This window comes from Cibotium barometz, chromosome 16 (genome assembly GCF_041138505.1).
Source record: "Cibotium barometz isolate CiBa-2024 chromosome 16, ASM4113850v1, whole genome shotgun sequence".
Lineage (NCBI taxonomy): Eukaryota > Viridiplantae > Streptophyta > Polypodiopsida > Cyatheales > Cibotiaceae > Cibotium > Cibotium barometz.
Genome location: NC_141061.1, coordinates 58,687,435 through 58,710,405, shown reverse-complemented (window position 1 = coordinate 58,710,405; position 22,971 = coordinate 58,687,435). Strand labels below are relative to the sequence as shown.

The 22,971-nt window shown below is 42.1% G+C and overlaps 1 protein-coding gene across 1 annotated transcript; it reads left to right on the top strand.

Moving 5' to 3' along the window:
* Window positions 1-14,532: 14,532 nt before the first annotated feature.
* LOC147630788 (uncharacterized) lies at window positions 14,533-20,891 on the top strand. Its single transcript, XM_086810775.1, has 3 exons — window positions 14,533-15,136; window positions 15,576-19,284; window positions 19,613-20,891. Exons 1-3 carry the CDS (start codon window positions 14,533-14,535, stop codon window positions 20,553-20,555), a joined length of 5,256 nt encoding a protein of 1,751 aa, XP_086666901.1. The 3' UTR covers window positions 20,556-20,891.
* Window positions 20,892-22,971: the final 2,080 nt, after the last annotated feature.

The following is a 22,971-nucleotide window of genomic DNA, read 5'->3' as shown; positions in this document are numbered from 1 at the left end:
GTAGTCCTCCAACCTTAAGACGTTCATGTTTATTGACCTGGCACTTACTGCATTTCAGCACATAAGTTTGGACGTCCTTAAACAAACTAGGCCAATAAAACTGTCTTTTTACTAGTGCATAGGTCTTCTGAATCCCAGGATGACCCGCACTTGGACTATCATGACTTTCTTTAAGAATTTGGGCCCGAAAGTCACCAATAGTTGGTACACATATTCTACCCTTGTAGAGTAAGTACCTGTCGTCAATGGAGTAATTAGCATATTTCTCCCCCCGACGAAGTTTATCACTCCCCTTTGAAGCCGTGACAGTCAAAGGTGATGAAGGGCCTACGTCAGAACTCTCCGGTTCCAAACTATACCCAGAAGACACGGCCAGTCTCTCCGAACTAACTCTCGCTTCCCTTCTCGTTGCACCTTCGGCCAGTCTCTCCGGACTAGCAATACGTGCCAACGAGGGAGGTGGTCGCGTCTGTGAAGAAGTAAGTGCGTACGCGTACAGTGCGCCAGACCTCTGTAAAAGATGGATCGTGCTCACATAAACCACGTAGTGACTCCAAGAAATCATTCTTGAAGACTGTGAAACTAAGTTCATTAATCTGTGGCATGCGACTAAGTGCATCTGCCACCACGTTATACTTACCTTTCTGGTAACGTATTTGAAGGTCAAACTCCTGTAGAATCTCCGCCCACCGAGCTTTTCTACCCTTCAGTTCATTTTGACTTGAAAGCCATTTCAGACTTTCATGGTCCGTCCGGACCTCAAAAGTAGCACCATATAAATAGTGTCTCCACTTTTTCAGTGCATGAACTATCGCTAGTAACTCTCGCTCGTAAGCCGAGTAGTTACGCTGCGCACGATCTAACTTTTTACTTTCAAATGCAATTGGGCGTCCCCTTTGCATAACTACGGCCCCAATGGCCTCATTACTTGCATCTGTTTCCAAAACAAACAGCTCATCTCCACTTTTTCAGTGCATGAACTATCGCTAGTAACTCTCGCTCGTAAGCTGAGTAGTTACGCTGCGCATGATCTAACTTTTTACTTTCAAATGCAATTGGGCGTCCCCTTTGCATAACTACGGCCCCAATGGCCTCATTACTTGCGTCTGTTTCCAAAACAAACGGCTCATTTGGATCCACAATAGTCAAAACAGGTGCAGCTGCTACGGTCACCTTAAGCCTATCAAAGCTTTTCTGTTGGGCTTCCCCCCAACTAATGTTTTTTGTTTTTGACCGTAATTAACTGGTCAGCCAACGGGACTGCGATCTTCGCGTAGTCCTTCACATACTGTCGGTAGAATCCCGACATGCCAAGAAAAATCTGCAGTTCCTCGAGATTCTTCGACGCTGGCCATTTAAGAATAGCCTCTACTTTTTCTGGCTCCATCCGCGTACCATCGGCGGATATAATATGGCCAAGATAGTGAATTTCTGTTTCCAAAAATTCACATTTGCTCTTCTTCGCAAATAGTTTGTGCTCTCGCAACAACTCGAACACTAGACGCAAATGCTCTATGTATTCTTTCTGTGTCTTACTGTACACAAGAATATCATCTAGGAAAACTACTACGAATTTTCCCAGATATGGACGTAAAATGCTGTCCATTAGCTCATAAACGTCGCTGGAGCATTGGTTAGCCCAAATGGCAAAACGGGTCCGAAATGCTGTCTTCGCAACATCTTCTGCTTTTATTCTAACCTGATGATACCCAGATCTCAGGTCTATTTTTGTAAAGTATCTCGATCCATAGAGTTGATCAAACAACTCATCCATGCGTGGCATTGGATACTTGTTCTTAATCGTTATCTGATTAAGAGCCCTATAGTCTATGCACATCTGCATAGATCCATCTTTCTTCTTTACCAGAAGAATAGGCGATGCCCACGGACTTGAACTAGGCCGAATAAAGCCTTTGTTCAAATATTCCGTTAATTGTTTTTCCACCTCCTGTGCCTCGGAGTGGCTTAATCTATAAGCAGGTTTGCTTATAGGTTTTGATCTTGGCATAACTTCGATGCCATGGTCTACTTCTCTAGATGGTGGTAAACCATCTGGTAAATCATCAAGAAAAACATCCTGAAATTCCTCTAATAAATTTATTAAAGTATCTACGTACTTTTTCTTTAATGTCTCATTCACCTTGGATTTTTTCTTGTTTGAATCACATGCATGCCAAACATGGTTTTCAAACAGTGGGTCTCGTCCAAGGTTATTTTGTTTTTCTTGTTTGTCTATGCAAACATCATTTATCGTTTCATCTACGGAAACAGAATTCAAAAGAGGGTAACAAGTATATACCTCTGCTATCTGGTCTCTGCGGACCGCTGTACACAGCTCCATGGAGGAAATAAGTGGTGTGGCAAGGACAGTACGGTCGCCCTGCAGGGTGATGACTATACCTCCGTGCTCAAAACATAGCGTGTTATGTAAGTAATTCCGAGCTAGACTAGGACCCAAGCCATACAGCCACTCCCTGCCTCGATATACGTCTGCTCTGGCTAAGTGCATGACCTGAAAGTCAAGCGGAGCCTCGTAGTCCTACATAGATAATGGGATCCCCAATACTACAGTATTAAATACTGTTTTGTCATATCCATTGGCTAGGCCAACAGTATACTCATGATCACTCCGGGTCTCAGTCAACCCCAACTTCTTGACTAACGAGTAGTTCAAGAAGTTGTGGCTAGCTCCATTATTAATAAAAACTGTGACTCTACTACGGCCACCTATGGTGCCATACATGCGCACCATGTCATGCGGACCTACAGTAGGCTGCCACATCGCTGGTGTCACTGAGCAAGCGTGATGCTCATCACAATGACACACTGCCACCTCTCTGAACTCTGTGGAACTGAGAGGTAGTCTTTGCACTGTATGCAACTGCCTAGAAGATTTACCATCTTTTTTGGGCTCGTTGCCACTCGTGCTGGCTTTAGGCTTTGGACACTCAGCCTTCGTGTGCCCTACTTCATTGCAATTAAAGCAGCGATTTTCCTTTCGCGCTTTAATATACTGCTCTTTCTTTTGGATTTCGGTGTCTCTTTTCTTCCTGGATGGTCGCGGTTTTTTAGACCAATGACCACCCTGTCTTCCTGGTCCGTCCTATCCCCTTGTTTATCACTGCGGAACCCTTTTCTTTTGAGGCCTGACCTCCTCTTTTCACTACCCTCGGCCCTGCTAGATCCACCACGCGCACTACGGTGCTTGATGTCATCAAATATCTGTGCATATTGAATTGCCTCTGCTAAGTCTTTAGGCTGTAAGGGCTCTACATACTCAAGGTAATCATCTTTGAGGCCTCTCTTAAAGCCTCGCAATGTTTGGAATGCATCGATTCTCTTTAGCTTGAGTACTATCTCCCTGTAGTTTGAGATGTACTGAGTTAGGGATTTGTTCTCCATCGAGCACTTGTCCCATAACTCCCAGCTTCTCTCTGCCTCATTAACAGGCAAAAATTCTTTTCCAAACATCGTTTCAAATTCCGTCCAAGTGGCAGGGCGAGTTGTCAAACTCATCCACCACTTGTACGCTTTGCCGGTTAATGAGAGGCTAGCCTCTACGGCCTGTATACGGCTAGGCTACTGTCACAGCGCGTGCAAATCTGACCACTTTGCTAGAAACATATTGACTGAGTCCTTGTTTCTCTCCTTTTCCTCGCCACCAAAACTAGGCGGCTTTAAGTCTTTTAACAACGACGAAGCTGTCGCTACGGACGGCCCCGCAGTAGGTGCATCGGCCTGTACTCCTGCAATTACTGGCGAGGCTACGCTCACCCGTGCCGCAGGAGCTCGGCTACCACGAGGAGTCGGAGTACTAGCCGAGGCGGCTGTCAGTGCATCTTACCGTGTGGAGATGCTCTGTAGCATCGTTACTAAATCAGCCTGGACTTTACCCATAGTGTTCAATTTGGCATTAAGATATTTAAACAGTCCACTAGAGAGCTCCGTCTCTGTCAGGACATCAGCAGGGTCCAATAGGTCATAGTCGTCGTCGTCATAATCCAAGAGGTCCTCCTCGGTCCCCTCGGCGACGTCAGTGTTCATGTCCTCTGGCTCATCGGCCAGAAAGGGGTCATCAGCCAATGCGGCCGCTGCGGGCTCGCTGGGTCCTAAGGCGGGGTCAATAGACGAGGAGGGCGCTGGCGGATCACGCGTGATCGACGAGCGCACTCCGGACCGAACAACGGTCGGGCGTGTACGGCCTGACAATTCGGTCGGGGTTAAACCCGCGACCGAGGACAAGAGACTGGAAAAACCTAGAGATGTAGAAGGCGGTGGGGACACACTACGTCTAGCAGACATTTTTAATTCTTGCAAAAAATAATGCGAGAACTCGGAAATTACTAAAAAAAAACGCTAATAAAATGAGTAGTGGTGGAGAGAGAATAATAGTCACCCCCCTTTACGGTTGTTTGTCGATTTGTGTTGCGCTACGAGCCTCTACAAGGACGCTTCCGGGATGCTCCGATCCACGAGAAAAATGCCTGCAACTCATATCAAAAATAAATTTTTGTTCAGGATTATCCCTCCTCCCCAGCCTAGAGAGAGGGTTTGTTTGAATTGAGTTTCATTTTTAATTTCATTAAAAATGAATAAAATATATATTTTAAAAATAAATAAATAAATAAATATATTTTTCTCCTTCTCTCGCTGGTGTTTGCTGCATTGGTCGGCTGCCTCGCCGGCTGCTCTGGTTTGGCTAGCCGCCGCTCCTGGCTGGCCGCCGTTGGCTGGCCGGCGCCGGCGCGCGCCTGGCTGGCCGTCCATGGCTGGCCGGTGCCGCCGCCGCCTGGCTGGCCGTCCATGGCTGGCCGTCGCTGGCTGGCCGCCTAGGCCTGGCTGGCCTGGGCGCTTAGGCTGGCCGCCTAGGTGCAAGTCGCCCCCACTTCAACGCGTTTCTTCGCTCACGCAAGTCGCCCCCAGTTCAACGCGTAAGCACTTCTTCCTTCACGCAAGTCGGCGCTCAACGCAGGGCTCTGCGCTGGTTTTTGCTTCTCCACGCAGAGTTCGTCAACATTTCAGCTACTAGTCGGCTGTATTTCGCCTTGGGCTTGCTTTGCCCCCCACCCCCACACACGGTAGTGTGTTTTAATAGCTTCCGTGGGGCTGGTCTGCGCCCCCCCACCTCAACACACAGGGTTCAACGAGTTCTTTCGCAGCCATTCAACGCAGAGAAAAAAAGAAAACGAAAATTGCTTTGCTTACCTGCGTGGAGACTTGCTGTGTGTGACGGGGAGAGAGAGAGAGAGAGAGAGTTCTTCCCTTCAAAAAATGGCTTGGCCGCCTCCCTCCACACACTCCCTTGTGGAGATAAGGTGAGAAGATGAATGGTTGAAAACCATCGAGTGGGCTCCGGTCCCCCGTTCACGCGCGCTCTCACGATCCCCTCGAACCATGCTCTGATACCAGTGTTAGATATCCGTAACGCCGCTACGGGCGTTAACACGAGGGGACGGCCTCTGGCTCTCCACCCAGCCATAGAGGAAGAATGAGGATTGCCCCTCATCCCCCAGGCTATATAGTGTGTGGCCTGCCGTCCACACTAGCCTGGCCGCCCATGACTCCGCATGGGCATCCTCTCCCACTGAACCTCGGACATGGCCATCCGGTCTGCCGTCGATCAGGCATTACAGCCTACGTGACAAATTATTTAGTAAATTTTTAAATAATTAGCATGATATCATGGTAATTCATTAGAGTACTAACCAAGATAAGGGTTTTCATGTTAGAACAGATAGAATTCATCCTCTCATATTGTTGCTCCGTTATTTCGCTTGACTTTTACTCTTTAGGTATTAATCTCTACACCTCTTCTATAGTCAATTTAGGGAGTCGTAAACCTAAGAGGTATCTACTAAGCTTATCATCAATGATGTTACCTGCCATGTTACAAAATGGAGGTGGTGCCAAAAGTAAGTAATCTGATTAAAGCAATTATACATTATTTATAGCGCAGTGTGAGTTCTCACTTTCCCCATGCCAACATTTTACTTTCCCCATGCAATTTTTTTGTGCCATCTTTCTTGTATACTTTTCTATTGTCCATGCAAATATTTCGTTTTTCTTCTTTTTGCACAATGGAGCTACTTTTTGCATTCCTAACACACACATTCATTTTGCCCATACAAACATTTTTTCTTTTTCAAGAAAAAATATTCTTTTCTTTTTTACTATTTCAGATGTAAGGGGGGCCATGGTTTAATGACTTTATAATGTTTTAGATTTCATGACCTATGCGTTTTTTAAATTATAAAGTCTTGGTGCATTTAAAAGTCATGGTAGATTAGATATCATAGTTTTATTACAAAGCTTGATTAGATATCATAGTTTTATTACAAAGCTTTATTGCACCACAAAGTTTACCATGGATCATATGGTTTGATGACTTTTTTGATTGTAAAGTAAAGAAAATCAGAATTGTGAGACCCCTCTGCCCCCTCCGCGCACCGGGATTCCCGGTTGTTAGTAGCGGAAGTAGCTTCCTCTTGCGCGGGGCAGGGTTTTCCACTTGGGGCCTCGCCCTCGAATGTCCGGGCAGCACGAGATTAATCTGGTGGTCATTCCAAAACCGACGGAAAAATTTCCTTGTCCGAAAAACGGGAACGATTCCACCTTTTTTGATTTTCTTAACGAATTTTCTAACGGGGTCAAGAGAACTAAACTATCCTTCACCTGATTAAACCAGAAAGAAGGAAAACTACTACAGACTTAACTTGAAGAAATCAACCCTTTTTTCCTAAACCGAATCAGGCACAGCCGTTGATCTAATCATTAAGTCTTCAGGTTTTTATTTAACTACTCGAGTTCTAAGCGTATTCCTATTATTCAATTTCATTATTAAAACTCTACTGATTCTAGCCTACCCCATCGGGCCCATGGGTTAGCCACCACCCAACCACTGGAATCGGTAGAACCAGACAATTACTCACCCACCCATAATTGAATGCCTTTCTTAACTTTTGTTTTCGAATGATTCCAGCCTACCCCATCCGGCCCATGGGTTAGCCACCACCCATAATTTAATGCCTTTCTTAACTTTTGTTTTCGAATGATTCCAGCCTACCCCATCCGGCCCATGGGTTAGCCACCACCCAACCACTGGAATCGATAGAACCAGACACTTACTCACCCACCCATAATTGAATGCCTTTCTTAACTTTTACTTTCCAATACAGATACGCACACACTCCTCTTTAAAATTTTAACTTATAAAACAATCCATTGACAAAACAATATGGTTTACAGACATCATAACTCAAAAATTCCATCCAGTCCCTTGTTTCTCAAAAAACAGAATCACTCTGGACTCTCCGTTGAGACCAGCTGCTGGTCAGCAAAACAAGATCCAGTAACAGATTACAACAATCTTCCACAACATACGCATGGGTGTCCTAGGCACCGCGAGCCCGTGCATTGCCTGGTCAGAATCCTCTAGGATCCTCCTTAGGTGTCCTGGCACTTCACTCACGGACCGCTTCGTTGGCCCTCATCCATCGTATCGGAAGCGCACCATTTTAACCGTACGAGGCTGGTCAAGACCTGGGCAGGCTTTGCCGCGTGAGTTGTCCTTTGAACACTCCCCGCCAGCTGTTGCAACCGAACTTCCCTTAGAAAAACATATACCAAATATTCCCTCCAGCATTCTGGCGTAAGACAGTCCTTTAAGAAAACACGGTTTCTATGCAAGTTTTCGGTTTGATTTTCTTTTGAATACAATGAGTATATCTTGAATCAATATCCCCAAAACTTCATGATCGTAATATTGAATGTAAAAACAAAATTTCTTGAATTCTGTAACCTTGATCCACAGATCAATTTGAAGGGTCTCAAACTTAGTTTCAGATTTGGCGAGAGATTTGAGAGTATTTTCTTGAACTGGTCACATCTTTTCTCGAAACTGATGAAACAGTTTGGTCTTGGTCATAGTCTGATTCAAGGTTCGAGTCTGATGAGATTTTTCCTAAACTATCTTTCTCAAAAAGGTTTGATAATTCAGTTACTAATTTACTGAATTTCATTCATATAAATATTCACTTAACTGATTTCTAAATTAATTATGAATTATGATGAGGAATAAGTTAATCATTTATCTGGATATTTCGATCTCGATAGATTTCTTGAATTTTCTTTTTACAATCTGTGAGAGTATAAAACGATAGAATTTTCTCTCTTAGAGTATTTACTTATTCATTTATCAAATACTCATAGAATTTAAACTTAGAATTAAGGAGAAATCTAATTTTGATATAAAAATTCTTTATGCATCTATTTATGCATAAAAATCAACTTCAATGGAAATAACACTTTTATATAAAAGAAAATCCTTTTATGCATCTATTTATACATAAAATCAAATTTAATAGGAAGAACACTTTTAAAATAAAAAGAATTTCTTTATGCATCTATTTATGCATAAAAATCAATTTTTATAGGAATAATGCTTTTATAATAAAAAAATTCCTTTATGCATCTTTCTATGCATAAAAATCAATTTTAATGAAAAAAACACTTTTATAATAAAAAAATTTCCAATATGCATCTTTCTATGCATAGAAATTAAATTCAATGAAAATAACACTTTTATAATAAAAAAATTTTCAATATGCATCTTTCTATGCATAGAAATTAAATTCAATGAATATAACACTTTTATAATAAAAAAATTTCCATTATGCATCTTTCAATGCACAGAAATAAAATTCAACGAAAATAACACTTTTATAAATTTCCATTATGCATCTTTCTATGCATAGAAATTAAATTCTATGAAAATAACACTTTTATAATAAAAAAAATTTCATTATGCATCTTTCTATGCATAGAAATTAAATTCTATGAAAATAACACTTTTATAATAAAAAATTTTTCAATATGCATCTTTCTATATGCATAGAAATTAAATTAAATGAAAATAACACTTTTATAATAAAAAAAATTTCCATTATACATCTTTCTATGCATAGAAATTAAATTCAATGAAAATAACACTTTTATAATAAAAAAATTTCCAATATGCATCTTTCTATGCATAGAAATTAAATTCAATGAAAATAACACTTTTATAATAAAAATTTTTCATTATGCATCTTTCTATGCATAGAAATTAAATTCAATGAAAATAACACTTTTATAATAAAAAATTTCCAATATGCATCTTTCTATGCATAGAAATTCAATTCAATGAAAATAACACTTTTATAATTAAAAAAATTTCCATTATGCATCTTTCTATGCATAGAAATTAAATTCAATGAAAATAACTTTTTTATAATAAAAAAATTTCCATTATGCATCTTTCTATGCATAGAAATTAAATTCAATGAAAATAACACTTTTATAATAAAAAAATTTCCATTATGCATCTTTCTATGCATAGAAATTAAATTCTATGAAAATAACACTTTTATAATAAATTTTTTTTCATTATGCATCTTTCTATGCATAGAATTTAATTTTAATAATTAATATCAGTGATATCCATGCATATCCATAGTAGGTGAATATGTACATGGAATAAATTAGAATATTTCTTTTAGAATGCACAAACGGTGGGAATTACTCTTTTGGAATAACATAAAAATAAACTTTCTTTTCCACAAAATTCTAGAAAATTTTGCCATAACCTCCTTTATAGTATGGCTGACCATTTCTCATTTTTATCCTTCCATTTTAAACTTATATTAACCCCAATTAGATATCTAGGATTCTTATCTACACAATTTTTAATTTCCAAGAGAGTAAACAATAAGAAAAGTTTAATTAATCTTTTTGTTAATCATTTTAGGATAAAGAAAGGGTGAATTGTAAGGAAGAGAAGGGGATGACCTTTTCATCAAGGCATAGCATCAAAATTTACTTTAATCAACTATAAAAAACAAGAAAATCAAGAAAACCATAGATTTAAAATTAAGAAGTAAGAAGAATTTAGCTTACATGGAGTTTGTAAGCTTTTCTTTGGCTTGAGGGATTGAGGGTTCTACTCTTGTTTGGATCAAGAAGGGCCACCAATTACTTTGGAGAGGATTAAGTCAAAAACAATTGAATTATCAAGAAAATTCAATGTAATTGGCTCTCTGGGTAGGAGTAGAGTAACAATGCATAAACACTATTAAGCTTTTACAAAGGGGAGGCTTCTATTTATAGGAAAAAGTGAGCCTCAAACCAAGCAAACTGATTCTAAAATTTTCCAAATCAGTTTGCTTAATTTTTGACCATTTTTGGGTCAGTTCAGCTTACTTTTTGGAACTAGACTTGAAATAGGAGAGAGGAGAGAGAAAATATCTCATTTTATTGATTTAAAATTAGGGAGTAATGATGAGAAAAAAAGCGCCTCCTTCATGAGGGGGAATCCCCACTCTGAGAGGTATCAAAAATCAGTTTTTTAACTATTTTCTTTGGTCCTTAGTTCACTCTTCATCTTATGTGAGCATTTACTCATTTTGGGAGAGGGGGTTCTTTATTTCTTCAATTTATCTCCTCCCTACATTTGGATTAATCTGATTGGTCCCTCAGAACCTTAATCCAAAATTTTCAGAAAATCTGGACCCTTAGGCTAAGGTCTTTTGTACAGATTATAATTTATTTCTAGTGCACCTAGGAATTTCTTTTTAAACTTCTGTTTCGGGGGAATTTATTTTAATAAGAAAAGATATTTTTCCATCCAAAGATATCTAAAAAGTGAATGATCTCTCTCTAGAATATTTTCTCTCTCTAGGCCAAAACAGGTAGAAACAAGATCTTTTTATTATTCTGAAAAGGGGATTGATTCTAGGGGAAGAAATTGGACATCTTGAGGGGATGGGGAGGAATCTTACATCCTCTCCCACTTGAAAAACGCGAGATGTCCTTATCTCACAAACTGGGGGTAATCTCGCATTAGTTCGGCTTCTTTCTCCCAGGTGGCGTCTTCAAAAGGATAGAACTTCCATTTGACTAATAATTCTCTTAGAATTCTGTTCCTGAGAAATTTCTCTTGAACATCAAGGATTTCTTCATGTTGGAGTAGTTCAATCAGTCCTTGGGGTTGAAGAAGTTAAGAGTTCATCATTAAGCACATGATTCGGGCTCGGTACATACTTCTTAAGTAGGCTGACATGAAATACATTATGTACTTTGAGATGAGGAGGATTCCCTGCCACCACAACATGACCGAAGTATATCTTCGATTACTTGGTTCACCCTTTTTGTTTGACCATCGGTCTCTCGGGGTGGTAAGCTGTGCTGAGATCCAAGAAAGTTCTTAGTGCTTCGAAGAATGCAGTCCAGAATCTTGACGTAAACTTGGGATCTCGATCACTTACTATTCTCCTGGGTAGGCCATGCAATCTGAAGATTTCCTTGAGGAACACTCTGGCTACATCCACTGTAGTGTAGGTTTCTTTTACTGGAATCAGATGGGCAACTTTGGTTAGTCTGTCAACTACCACGAAGATGGAGTTGTAACCTGATTGCACTGAAGGTAGTCCAGTAAATAAAAATACTGATACATTCCCACTTCATCTGGGGGATGTCTAATGGATGTAACTTCCCAGGCATTTTTACTCTCTCGGCTTTGACTTTCTAACATATCAGGCATTGACGTACATGGTTAAGTACATCCTTTTTTAGTCCAGGGCCAAAAGAAGCTTTTTTTTACAGACATGTAGGTCTTGACGAATGAACTCAGTTCAACTCCTGAGGAGTTTTGCTTTCCTGCATAAGTAGGGTAACAATAGGGCCAAAGAATCTATCCTGCATGATCTTCTCTCTTGCTTCATTAATCAATGGATTTGACACCACTGTGATTGCAAGCAAGGAGGCGGTACTTGATTTCAAAATCAAATTCCTGCGGGGTCTGCATCCACCTTCTTTGGTGCATGTTGAGATTGAGTGAAGATCCACTTTAAGCTCTGATAATCTGTCATCAAAGTGAATCTCTAACCCAGTAGGTAATGTCTCCACAAATTCAAGGCATAGACTACTGAAAGTAGCTCCAGGTTGTGGACAGCATAATTTCTCTCATGCGTTGTGAGTTTTCGGGATTCATAGGCCACTGCATGACCATCCTACATGAGTGCACCTCCCAGGGCAAAACCATTGGCATCAGTTACTACCTCAAAGGGTAGAGAGAAATATAGCAACTTCTGAACGAGATTGGTTACCAAGGCGGTCTTTAGCTTATCAAAAGCGCTCTGACACCTGGCAGACCATTGAAACGGGGTATTCTTCTTGAGAAGATTAGTCAAGGGGGAAGCTATGAGAGCATACTTAGGTATAAAAATTCTATACCCAGTTAATCCTAAGAATCCCCTGACTTCTTTCACTGTCTTTGGTTCAGGCCAATCTATGACTGCTTGGACTTTTGCGGAATTTGGAGAAATTCCATCTTTGGATACCAGGAAGCCCAAGTATTCAACATGGTCGGCAGAGAAAGTGCATTTACTCTTTTTTGCAAAGAGTTGGTGCTTCCTTAGAATCTCAAGAACTTTACGGATGTGAGCTTCATGGTCAACTTCATTCCTTGAGTAAATCAGAATATCATCAAAGAAAATAAGAACAAAATCATCCAAGTATTCTCTGAGAATGTCCTACATAAGGCGATTGAATGTAGCTGGGGCATTTGTCAATCCAAACGGCATGATTATAAACTCATAGTGTCCATAGCGAGTATTGATGGGCTGTCTTCGGGATATCTTGTTCATTAATCTTGATCTGGTAATACCCTGATTTGAGATCTATCTTTGTCTGGGCTCCACTTAGCCGCCTGTCCAGAAGCTCATCAATTCTAGGGATAGGATACTTATTCTTAACTGTCACTGATTGAGACCTCTGTAATCCACACAGAGTCTTAGCGTTCCATCCTTCTTTTTCTGGAAGAGAACTGGCCCTCCCCAAGGTGAAACACTGTGTCTTACAAACCCTTGTTTCTAACAACTGCCTAAGCTGTTCCTTGAGTTCAATGGCTTCAGGGATTGGCATTTTGTATGTGCGTTGGGTTACTAGTTGAGCTCTGGGGGTCAATTCTATCACATGATCTACTTCCCGAAATGGAGGCATCTCTGTTAGCTCTGCTGCTGTGGGAATAAATCATCATACTCATGCCAAACCAGTCTCAGTGGTGGCAGAAGCTGTCAGAATGGTAATGCATTGTGTAGAAAATGAATGGACAAGATTTGTGTGGTAGTAAGATATACAGAATATATAATATATGTAAGTGTGTATATATATACACACTTATATATATATACATATATATTACATTTATACATATACATCGTACATATACACACACACACACACATGCTATGCAGATGTATATATACATACATATCATAAATAAATAAGTAAATAGATATATATATACATTTATATACTTATATATATGCATATATGTATATAAACACATATAGATAAGCATGTACACACACACACACACGCACACACATATGTATATAGTAAAAATTGTAATATATCTATAACTAAGAACTCACAGTGCATATAATTATATTGTCTTTACCTAAAGATTTCACACACATACATATACATAAATAAATAAATAGATATATGTATTTATATACTTATATATATATGCATATATGTATATATATGTGTGTGTGTGTGTATAAGCACGTATGTGTACACACACACACACACATTTATATATATATATATATATATATATATATATATATATACATATACACACATTCACACACACACACATACACGCGCGCGTGCGCGTACACACACACATATACATATACATACATACATACACACACATCTACATATAAAAATACATACACACACACACACATCTACATATAAAAATACATACACACACATACACACACACATGTATGTGTGTATATATGTGTATATATATACACATATATATGTATATATATGTGTGTATACATACATATACACATATGTATATATGTGTTTGTGTGTGTATATGTGTACACATACACACACATATACTCATATGTATATATGTGTGTGTATATATATACACACTATATGTGTGTGTGTGTATAAGCGCGTGTGCATACACACATGCTTATATCACACACACACACACACACGCACACACACACACACATATACATACATACATACATGTATGTATGTATGTATATGTGTGTGTATGTATGTACGTATGTACACACACTATCACACATACACATACACATACACACACATATACATATATATTGTATGTATGCATGTGTGTTCCATAGGCATTAGAGGGGTAAGAGTAACGTTTGCAAACCTTAGTTTATTAAAAGTAACGAGCTAGGCTCATTATTTAATACAGGAACAAATGAGACGGAATAGGATAGTATGTACTATGGGTAATGTAAGGTGTCCCTATTTTTGATGTCAGGTTTGAACATACGAACACATTTCTTTGAACGGAAATGCAAGCATTCTACAAGAAAAGCCAGGCATCCTTCGTGTCAGCTGAAGGACGATGGCCGTTAACCGTTACCGGCCACCGAGGGAGCGTGGTGGTGGAGGCAGTACGCAACAATGCCTAGCTGGTAGGTAATGGAGCAGCCCTCTCTCCCGCTCAACTTCTACTGTCGTAACGCCCGTCTCTATCTCAAAAAGGCTGCCTTTTGCAAGAAGTCCCGCCTTCTCTCGGACGAGCTCTCTCACCTGCGAAAGTTCGAAACCCTCGTGGCCTCCACTATCCCTGCCCATCCTCAATTTGCCCACAGTACGAAAGAGAAGCAGGTGGCCGAGTTGCAGGACTGCCTTTCCGATTGCAGGAAGCGCATTCAGGACCTGCAGGCGGCCACCGGTGAGAAGGCCGACGATTATCCCACATACAAGAAGCCGCCCAAGTCGCCCAAATCGCCCACTATACACAAGAAAGGCAAAATGTCCAGTAGCAGAGGGCCACCTCCTGATTCTCCTATATCCTCCAGGCGGCCTGGCGACTCCCCCAGCAAGAAACAGCAGAGCTGGGGTATCTGGACCGCCAATCCCCAGCACGACTCTCAAGGCAGCAACTCTTCCCCTCTGGGCTTTGGGGGCCTGTCCCCTCCTAGCTCCAGAAAACGTGCCCTCCTCAAAGGCAAGAAGCCTGCTGCCGGTGTGAAGGAGCCCATTGTTGTCCCCGCCTTACCATTGAGGGCGAGCTCACCAGGTGAAGCATCAATCCATCCCCTTTGCCTTATTCATTTTGCATGCTTAGTATTTTGAAGGACAAGTGTGTTTTCCTGTTTATAGAGGACATACCCAAGAGAGTATTAGCTTTCCTCTTGTCGGGCGCATTTTTGCCTGCCCTTCCTTAAAGGGACATTTGTGAAGGGACATTTGGGGGCAGATGTTTGTAATGCTTCCACCCCGTCACAAAGATTATCCCTAGATGCCCTACCCATCCTACAGGAAGGCTTGGATGGGCACCTGTTATGTCTGCACCCAACCTAAGCTTTTGAAGAAGAGATTTGGCGTTTGGGATTATTTTTAAGTAAAACTTCAAGCAGCCAAGCTCAATGACCTGATTTATCTGACAATTCATACAAACATGTTATCATGGTGTACTTTCTGATTTTTGCATTGATGGTGCTTTTCATCGTATGCAGATCAGAGACTGCAGGCCATGATTGGAGGATGTGCCCTTCTCGCTACCCAGCTTCAACCTTCTGGTGATGGGAAGTACGACCCAAGCAACAAGTCAGCTGCAGACCCCAGATCATCCACAGCCTTCGAAGCTAAAGAAAGGTCTCCAAATTTGCAAATGGGTGGGTCAAGCAAAAGGTCACTAGAGTGGCTCCTTTCCACTCCCAAAGGGTGTCATAACACTGGGGAAAGAAAAGACCTTGCCATGGCCCCCCATTGCAATGTGGAAGGCAACCGGAAGTCCCCTGAGAAGATTGGGCAGAGATTTCGATTCGCTTCTCAGTTTTTGGAGAAGAGATTGAAGGATAGGATGAACCACATACAGCGTCCATGCCCAGACACAGACGAAGATGGCTCTGCAAGCTCACCTGCAAAGGTAAGGACATCTTCAGACAGGCTTACCAGGGACACAGTACTTCATGAAGAGGAAGGTAGCTCAGCAGAAGAAAGTGCTGGCCCTGGAGCTTCCTCTTCTACATTGGAGATGTTTGCCAGGCACTTAAACACTGGTCTGGACCCCTCTTCTATCACAGGAAGGCTGCAAAGAATGTCTATATTGGATCATGAAGACAACTCTACAGAAAGAAGCCATGTGGTTTCTTCTACAGATGATATATGGGCTAGAAAGCTTGTGCCTGTTGTGGAACAGAAGCTGTGCCATGACATGCTTCGCCGTCGCAGCTCATCTCACAAGGCTACACCAAGATCCACCAACAGGAAAAAGACCAGAAAAAGGGGTGTTCTTGGTGTGATGGATGATGTCATAAGGCAGGCCATAGACTCTGATTCTGCCCCCTCCAATGTCACCTCACCACTCCTCTTAGGGAGTGGTCAGGACAGCCTATCAGAGATAAAAAAAAGAATCGAGAGTACATCACTGCAGGAAGGGTTTCTGCAAGGATTGCAGGCGGAAGCACTTGAGGCTAAAATCACCAGTTTGCAGAATTTGGTGGGGGAATTGAGAGGCTGTATTGAAGGGTTTACTGCTCGAGTGGAAGAGGAAGGTGAGAGATGGCAGAGTGAAATGCTTGGACTTGAGAAGAATTTGCATGTGTGGAGAGAGGATACAGAGAATGAATTGACAGGAATGAAGACAAGTATCAAAGATGAAGTACAAAAGATGATGGATGAGGTCAGAAGAGGGCTGAGTAAGGTGGAGAGGCTGCTGGAAGAAACCGAGGCTAGCAAAGAGAGCTCTAAGCAGAAGCAGATGGAGGATTGCTCCACAAACATGGATTCCATAAAAAAGCAGATGGAATCATTGGTTGCAAGTATGAAGGCGGATGTCATGTTCGAGCTTAAAGAGAAGATAGCAAGTGGGTTGAGAAGAGACTTGGATGTGCTTGAGCTCGGGATTGCCAAACAGTCCGAGGGCATGAAGAAGGACATGGAGTCCACCCTTGCAGAGACTGAAAAGCTCAGAAGATCTGAAAGGCAACAAGTTGAAGCTTTGATAGATGAGAAGATGGAAAGAAGACTCTCGCAACGTATGGAGATAGTCTCCGGAGGCAAAGAGAGGGTGATTGCTGACATGAAGAATGAGCTTCGGCTTTTGTGGGCGGAGGTTGATCTGCTCTCCAAAGGGAGAGAAGAGATAAAGGACAATGTGGAACAGCTGGCCAACATAGCCCACGAGGCCAAGCAGAGCATCGGCAAAGAGCAAGGCCTGCTCAAATCTGAGAATGGGAGCTTGAAAAAGCAGCTGCAGTATTTCAAGAAGGAGAGCATGCAGGTAAGAGCTGACACTGAAGACTTCAAGAAGGAAATTGAGCTGGAGATGGATCAGATCAGATTATCCTTGGAGAAGGTGAAGGAGGAAGGAGAGGGCACTAAGAAGCTTATGGATAAGATGGTGGAAGATGAGCTTGGGAGGAACAAAGGCAGGAGCTCAAAGGCTAACAACATTAACAATGAAGGGATCCATGAAAAAATGCTTATCATGGAAAAGGTGGAGGGCATTTCCCAGCTTTACCTTGGAGGGCTCGAGGACGTGAGAAGTGAGCTTCTCGGCTTCAAGCTCGAATGTCAGGACCGCATGGAGGAGCTTGAAGTGCACTGCGCAGACCTTAGTAGACGGCAACAAGAACAAGAGAGTGATGGTGCTGCTGGTGCACATTCAAAGCTTCCATTAAGGGATCTTGTTTTGGATGGGTTGGAGTCCAGAGTCTGCCACCTGGAAAGCAAACTGGAGCAACATGGAAATCTTGAAGAAGCAAGGCTCAAGACTTTGGCTGCCATAGAGAAAGATAGAGAGCAAACCAATGCGGCGTTAGATCATGCTACAGCTGCTGCACAGAAGGCAGATGAACTTGTTTCTGAGATGGTGGAGAGTTTCTCTTCTGAGATGGCAAACGTGATGAGGCAAAGCCATGAAATACAGGAGAGTTTGGCTGCTGAGAGGGACGCAGCTACAGCTTCGACTGGTGAATTGAAGAGGATGAGTGAAGACACGGAGAAAGAGATGCATATAGCCATGGCGATGATATCTGAAACAAAGATGAAGATAGAAAAGGAGGTATCCATATTGAAGGGATCAATAGTTTTGGAGAAGGAGGCAGCTGCAGCAGCTGCTGTCAATGCTGTCAACGCAGCAGCAAATGCTGAGGCGGCATTAGTGGAGATTTGCAAGACCCAGAGGGAGAGCTTGTCGATTTCTGAGGACATTGCCGAAGCTGCTGGGCATGCACACATGAATTACAGCAAGGAGCTGGACAGCCACATTGAAGAATGGCGAAAATTGATGCTAGATGAGGTAACTAGGGCTAGATCATCTGTGGAAGGCATCGAAGAGGAAAAAAGAAGACTTCTTTCCACCATCATACCAGCAGAAGGGTCAGTCGTGGCAAGCCACTGTGAAGAAAAGCCAGTGTCGCAGGAGGATTTTGATCAGCATATCAAGAAGACAGAGGATGCATTGGCTGATCTGGAAAGAACGGTGCGAGACATGAGTGCTTCCATAGAGTCTCGGAGTGCAACAAGATCAGAGCAGCAGGATGACATGGTGAAGCATGAGATAAAGGACTTGAGGGAGAAGGTAGAGGAAGCTTTAATGAGGCTACATGAGGTCGTACAATGCAGTGCAAGATCAGATAATGACATAAACTCCTTACATGCTGCAGATAATAACATAGAGGTTTATGAAAGAGAGCAAGCTCTAAGGCAAGACATGAAGAACCTAGAGAGCAAGATGAGTGAGACAGCAGCAGAGCAGGCAGATATGGCTGATAAGGTTACCGAGTGTTGGAAGAAGGTCCGGAAGCTTGAAACCATGCAGTTGAACACAGCTTCCTCAGTGGAGGAAGTGCAAGTTAGCACTGGAGATTTGCAAATGTCGGCTGCGATGTGGTTGCAGAAGTATGATGCAGCTGGTAGGCTGCTACAGGAGTTGGAGAAGAGGATCTTGACATTAGAAAACAGCTTCCCAGGAGGCAATAATTGTGCTGATGAGAGATTGGATCATGTGGACAAGGGTGATAACATGGCACCAGCACAAAAGGAGAGATTAATCAATCTATACAGTGAGTTGTCTGGCTTCATACGAAGACTGAGAGCTCGTGAAGGAGGTCAAGATGATAGCAAAGAAGGGGCCAGTTGGACGCCCTTTGACACAAGGCTGGTGAGTTTGGAGACCCGAGTTGCCCAAGTGGAATCAGAGACTTTCTCCAATTTAAGGTAATACTCTTCCTCATAATTTTTCCTTCTTGTTGCATTGTAGACTGCATGTGATCCCTTATGTGGTGAATCCTCCCTAGCCCTTTGCAGACATCATGTACACCCAGGTGTAAAGGCCCATCTTGACTGCCGTTCCCTGTCAGCCTTGAACAGGGGCATCTACCCCATTCAAGTGCCCTGCTCCCGCCAAAAGCATTTTTCTGTAAAGAGCTTTAGCCCATTTGACATTGAAAGCATGAATGCTGTTGCCATCTTCAGCTGTAAACACTGTGCTGCCTGACCACTGCCTCCATGTGGTTTTGATGTTCTGTTCATAACGGTCCTGCAGAATTTTGGATGCCAAAATGGAGGATTTCAGCGTGGGCGTGCAAACAGCCCTGGAAGGAGCTTCCATGGCAGAGAGTAAATGCAGTGCTCTAGGAGGAGAGCTTGTGAAGTTGTTTCGCATGATTGTGACAACAAGGAAAGAGAGCCCGTCCAAGATGATGATGATGATGGCAGATGCAGCAGCTGATGGGTTAAGCAATGAGCAGCAGGAACAACATCAACATCAACACCATCATCATCATCAACATTCTCGCACTGGCAGGTCTGTAGGAGTGAAAAGCAAGGCCCAGCCTGCATGCAACTACTGCAAGAAGGCAGCCATGAAAGGCGGCTCCGGTGACCTTATTGAGGGTGGAAGGGGAGATATGAGAGAAATGATCCATAATCATACAGGTATCCCAGATGGCTATCCCACACCTGCTGAAGGAAACAAAACAAATGACTACAACAATGAGGCCAGTGACATTGAGCAAAGAAGCCCAATAGCTATGGAGAGAAGCTTCAAAGCCTGTGCTGTTCATGGAAAGCACTCACCCCAACATCACATGGCTTCAAAGCAAGAAAGCCACCACGAAAACCACACAAGGGATGCCTCACCTACATCAAAAATCATGAGACAAAATCGCGAGAGGCCACAGAATAGAGATTTCTCTGTCTCAGGAAGACTCGAAGAGCCGGGTGCCCTAGAGTCCATGGGGAGAAGGGCTCCTCCTGATGGCAGGATATTTGAAGGGAAGCTGCCCATAACCCTTGATGAGAGGAGGGTTGATAATGCCAAGAAGCTAGAAGGCGCCCATGCCGGATCGGGGAAATCCGAATGCCAATTAACCAACATAAGGCTAGAGGCAGGCAAGGTGCATGTTAATGTGAGTCATCGCCCCCCGTCATCTTTGACTGGTGCCAGATTGGTTAAGAGGGGAGATGCCATCTCTGCTCAGCCTTAGAGACACTCTACCAGCATGCACCATAGCATACACTACATTGTAGTAGCATAACAAACACTACTGCCATGCTTTCCCTTTTGACTTGTTCTAAGCATTTCACTTGTATTGACAGCATCCTTGATTTGCATGCAAAAGCTGGGTCCGCAATTTTGAGGATTGGGGAACCTATCAAAGCTACCCCTCAATCTTAAACAGGAAATGCAATGCTGGCCATCTTTGTAAAGAACCTTAATTTATGTGTTTTCTATGAACCTTAGTCTCATTGCGATAGATTTTCAAGCTCTAAATAGCCCATCTAGCAACCAGTAGCTCATCTAGCCTACGGAAATACTCCATGTGAGCAGAGGAACTGGTAGCTACTAGATATTGGGCAATTTTTAATTTTTGTTTTTTGTTTTTTGCGCAGGGGTATTTTATTTTATTTTTGCCACAAGCGTATACCCGGCAAGGGCGCCGTAGATATGTAACTCACAAAAAAAACCCCTCAAAACCCTTCTATTTGAACTCACGTACTATCGTACATAATTTTCAGGCAAGGGTTGTTTAGAGAGGTTAGAAAATTGGGGCTAGGTAAAGGCGTAGGATTCGCAAGGAAGATGGACGTGGTAGTTGGATTTACTTTCAAAAAATAGAAAATGTAATGTGTGAACCTAAGGTGGTAGCCCCCCACTAATTTTGATGTACATAAAACATTTCATGTAAATATAGTTTTTTTAAAAAAAATGTGAGTACCACTAACAAGAGGATGCATGCATAACCACATCCAGAATCCTGTTGCAACAAAAGAAATTTAGAGTTTCAAATTTCTCTCGCATGGCTATGCATGCGGATAGGGGCACGTGGCTAGAACAACACATGTAGCCACGGGCATAATCATGTGTATAGCTGTACTATAGTTTGTGCAAAAAAAATTGAGGGGGGAGGATAGAGTGGGAGAGAAAAAAATATCTCTCTCCCATTCTGTTACACTCCCCGCCACCCCACCCCACCCCACGCCACCCTGCCCTGCCCCCTCCCCCCCTTAACACATGCATGAAAAATGCAACATTTATAACATATTATAAAAAACATAAAATGCATTACATGAACAAGCTTCATTTAAAAATACAAACTTATATTGAGAGTAGTCCAGATTAAGTTTCACATACCACATAAGCCCCAAAATAATCTCATCATCATCTGTATCCTCCCTATCACCACCACCTTCACCTTTATCCTGATCACTTTCATTCTCCTCCTACATTACATAATGAAAAAGTACACATTTAGCCCTAAAACACGCTCATATAAATCTTCAAAGAAATTAAGTACATGCGAGATCAACTACTCATCGCAGAGTTGCAATGGATGTCATCGTCAATCTCGTCACTCCCTCTTGCTTAAGCCACTAGATGTCATCGTCAGTCTCATCACTCCCTCTTTCTTAAGCCACTAGATGTCATCGCCGGTCTCACCACTCCCTCTTGTTTAAGCCACTCTCACGTTTCATCAACATGAGGTCTGCGATGTTCTCCCATTCTCTTGGGGTGCGACCAACTATCACTTCCTACAATTACAAACATGTAGCACATGAAATTAAATGTATAGAAAACATGACACATATTTAGCAACACATAAGAAACCACATGTATTTGAATACGAGTTATATAACAACTTACGAATATAGAAATCCAAGTCACCTTTCTTCCATACCTATATTTGTCGTACTTCTCCAATTATGAACGGTGCACCATACTTCTCCAATTGTGAATGGTGCGCCCCCTTTTGTTGTGGTACTGCCTGTCCTGCTTGACATTCTTGACCACCTTCTCTTTGACTCTCTGTGTGCGTGTGTATGTGTGTATGTATGTATGCATGTATGTATATGTTCCTCACACACACACACACTTTTTTTTTTTTGGGGTAAAACCAGTTGAAATTGCATTATATCATAAATGTACAAAGCGGTTTGACACACACACACACACACACACACACACATTGTATATTTATCATGTTTCTTCATGTTTTTGGTGCTTTTCCTCATTAAATCTTTTGTTTACTAGCTCTCACAACAACGAAGGACACAGAGCCGGACCAAGGTTCCTCAACTCATTTGGCACACTAACCTTCCTCTGAAGCACACTATGTATGTATATGTTCCTCTCTCTCTCTCTCTCTCTCTCTCTCTCTCTCTCTCTCTCACACACACACACACACACACACACACACACACACACACACACACACATTGTATATTTATCATGTTTCTTCATGTTTTTGGTGCTTTTCCTCATTAAATCTTTTGTTTACTAGCTCTCACAACAAAGAGGGACACAGAGCCGCGGACCAAGTTCCTCAACTCATCTGGCACACTAACCTTCCTCTGAAGCACACTGCCCTCCCTCTGGACGAATCTTCTTTGCAAGTTTTTGGC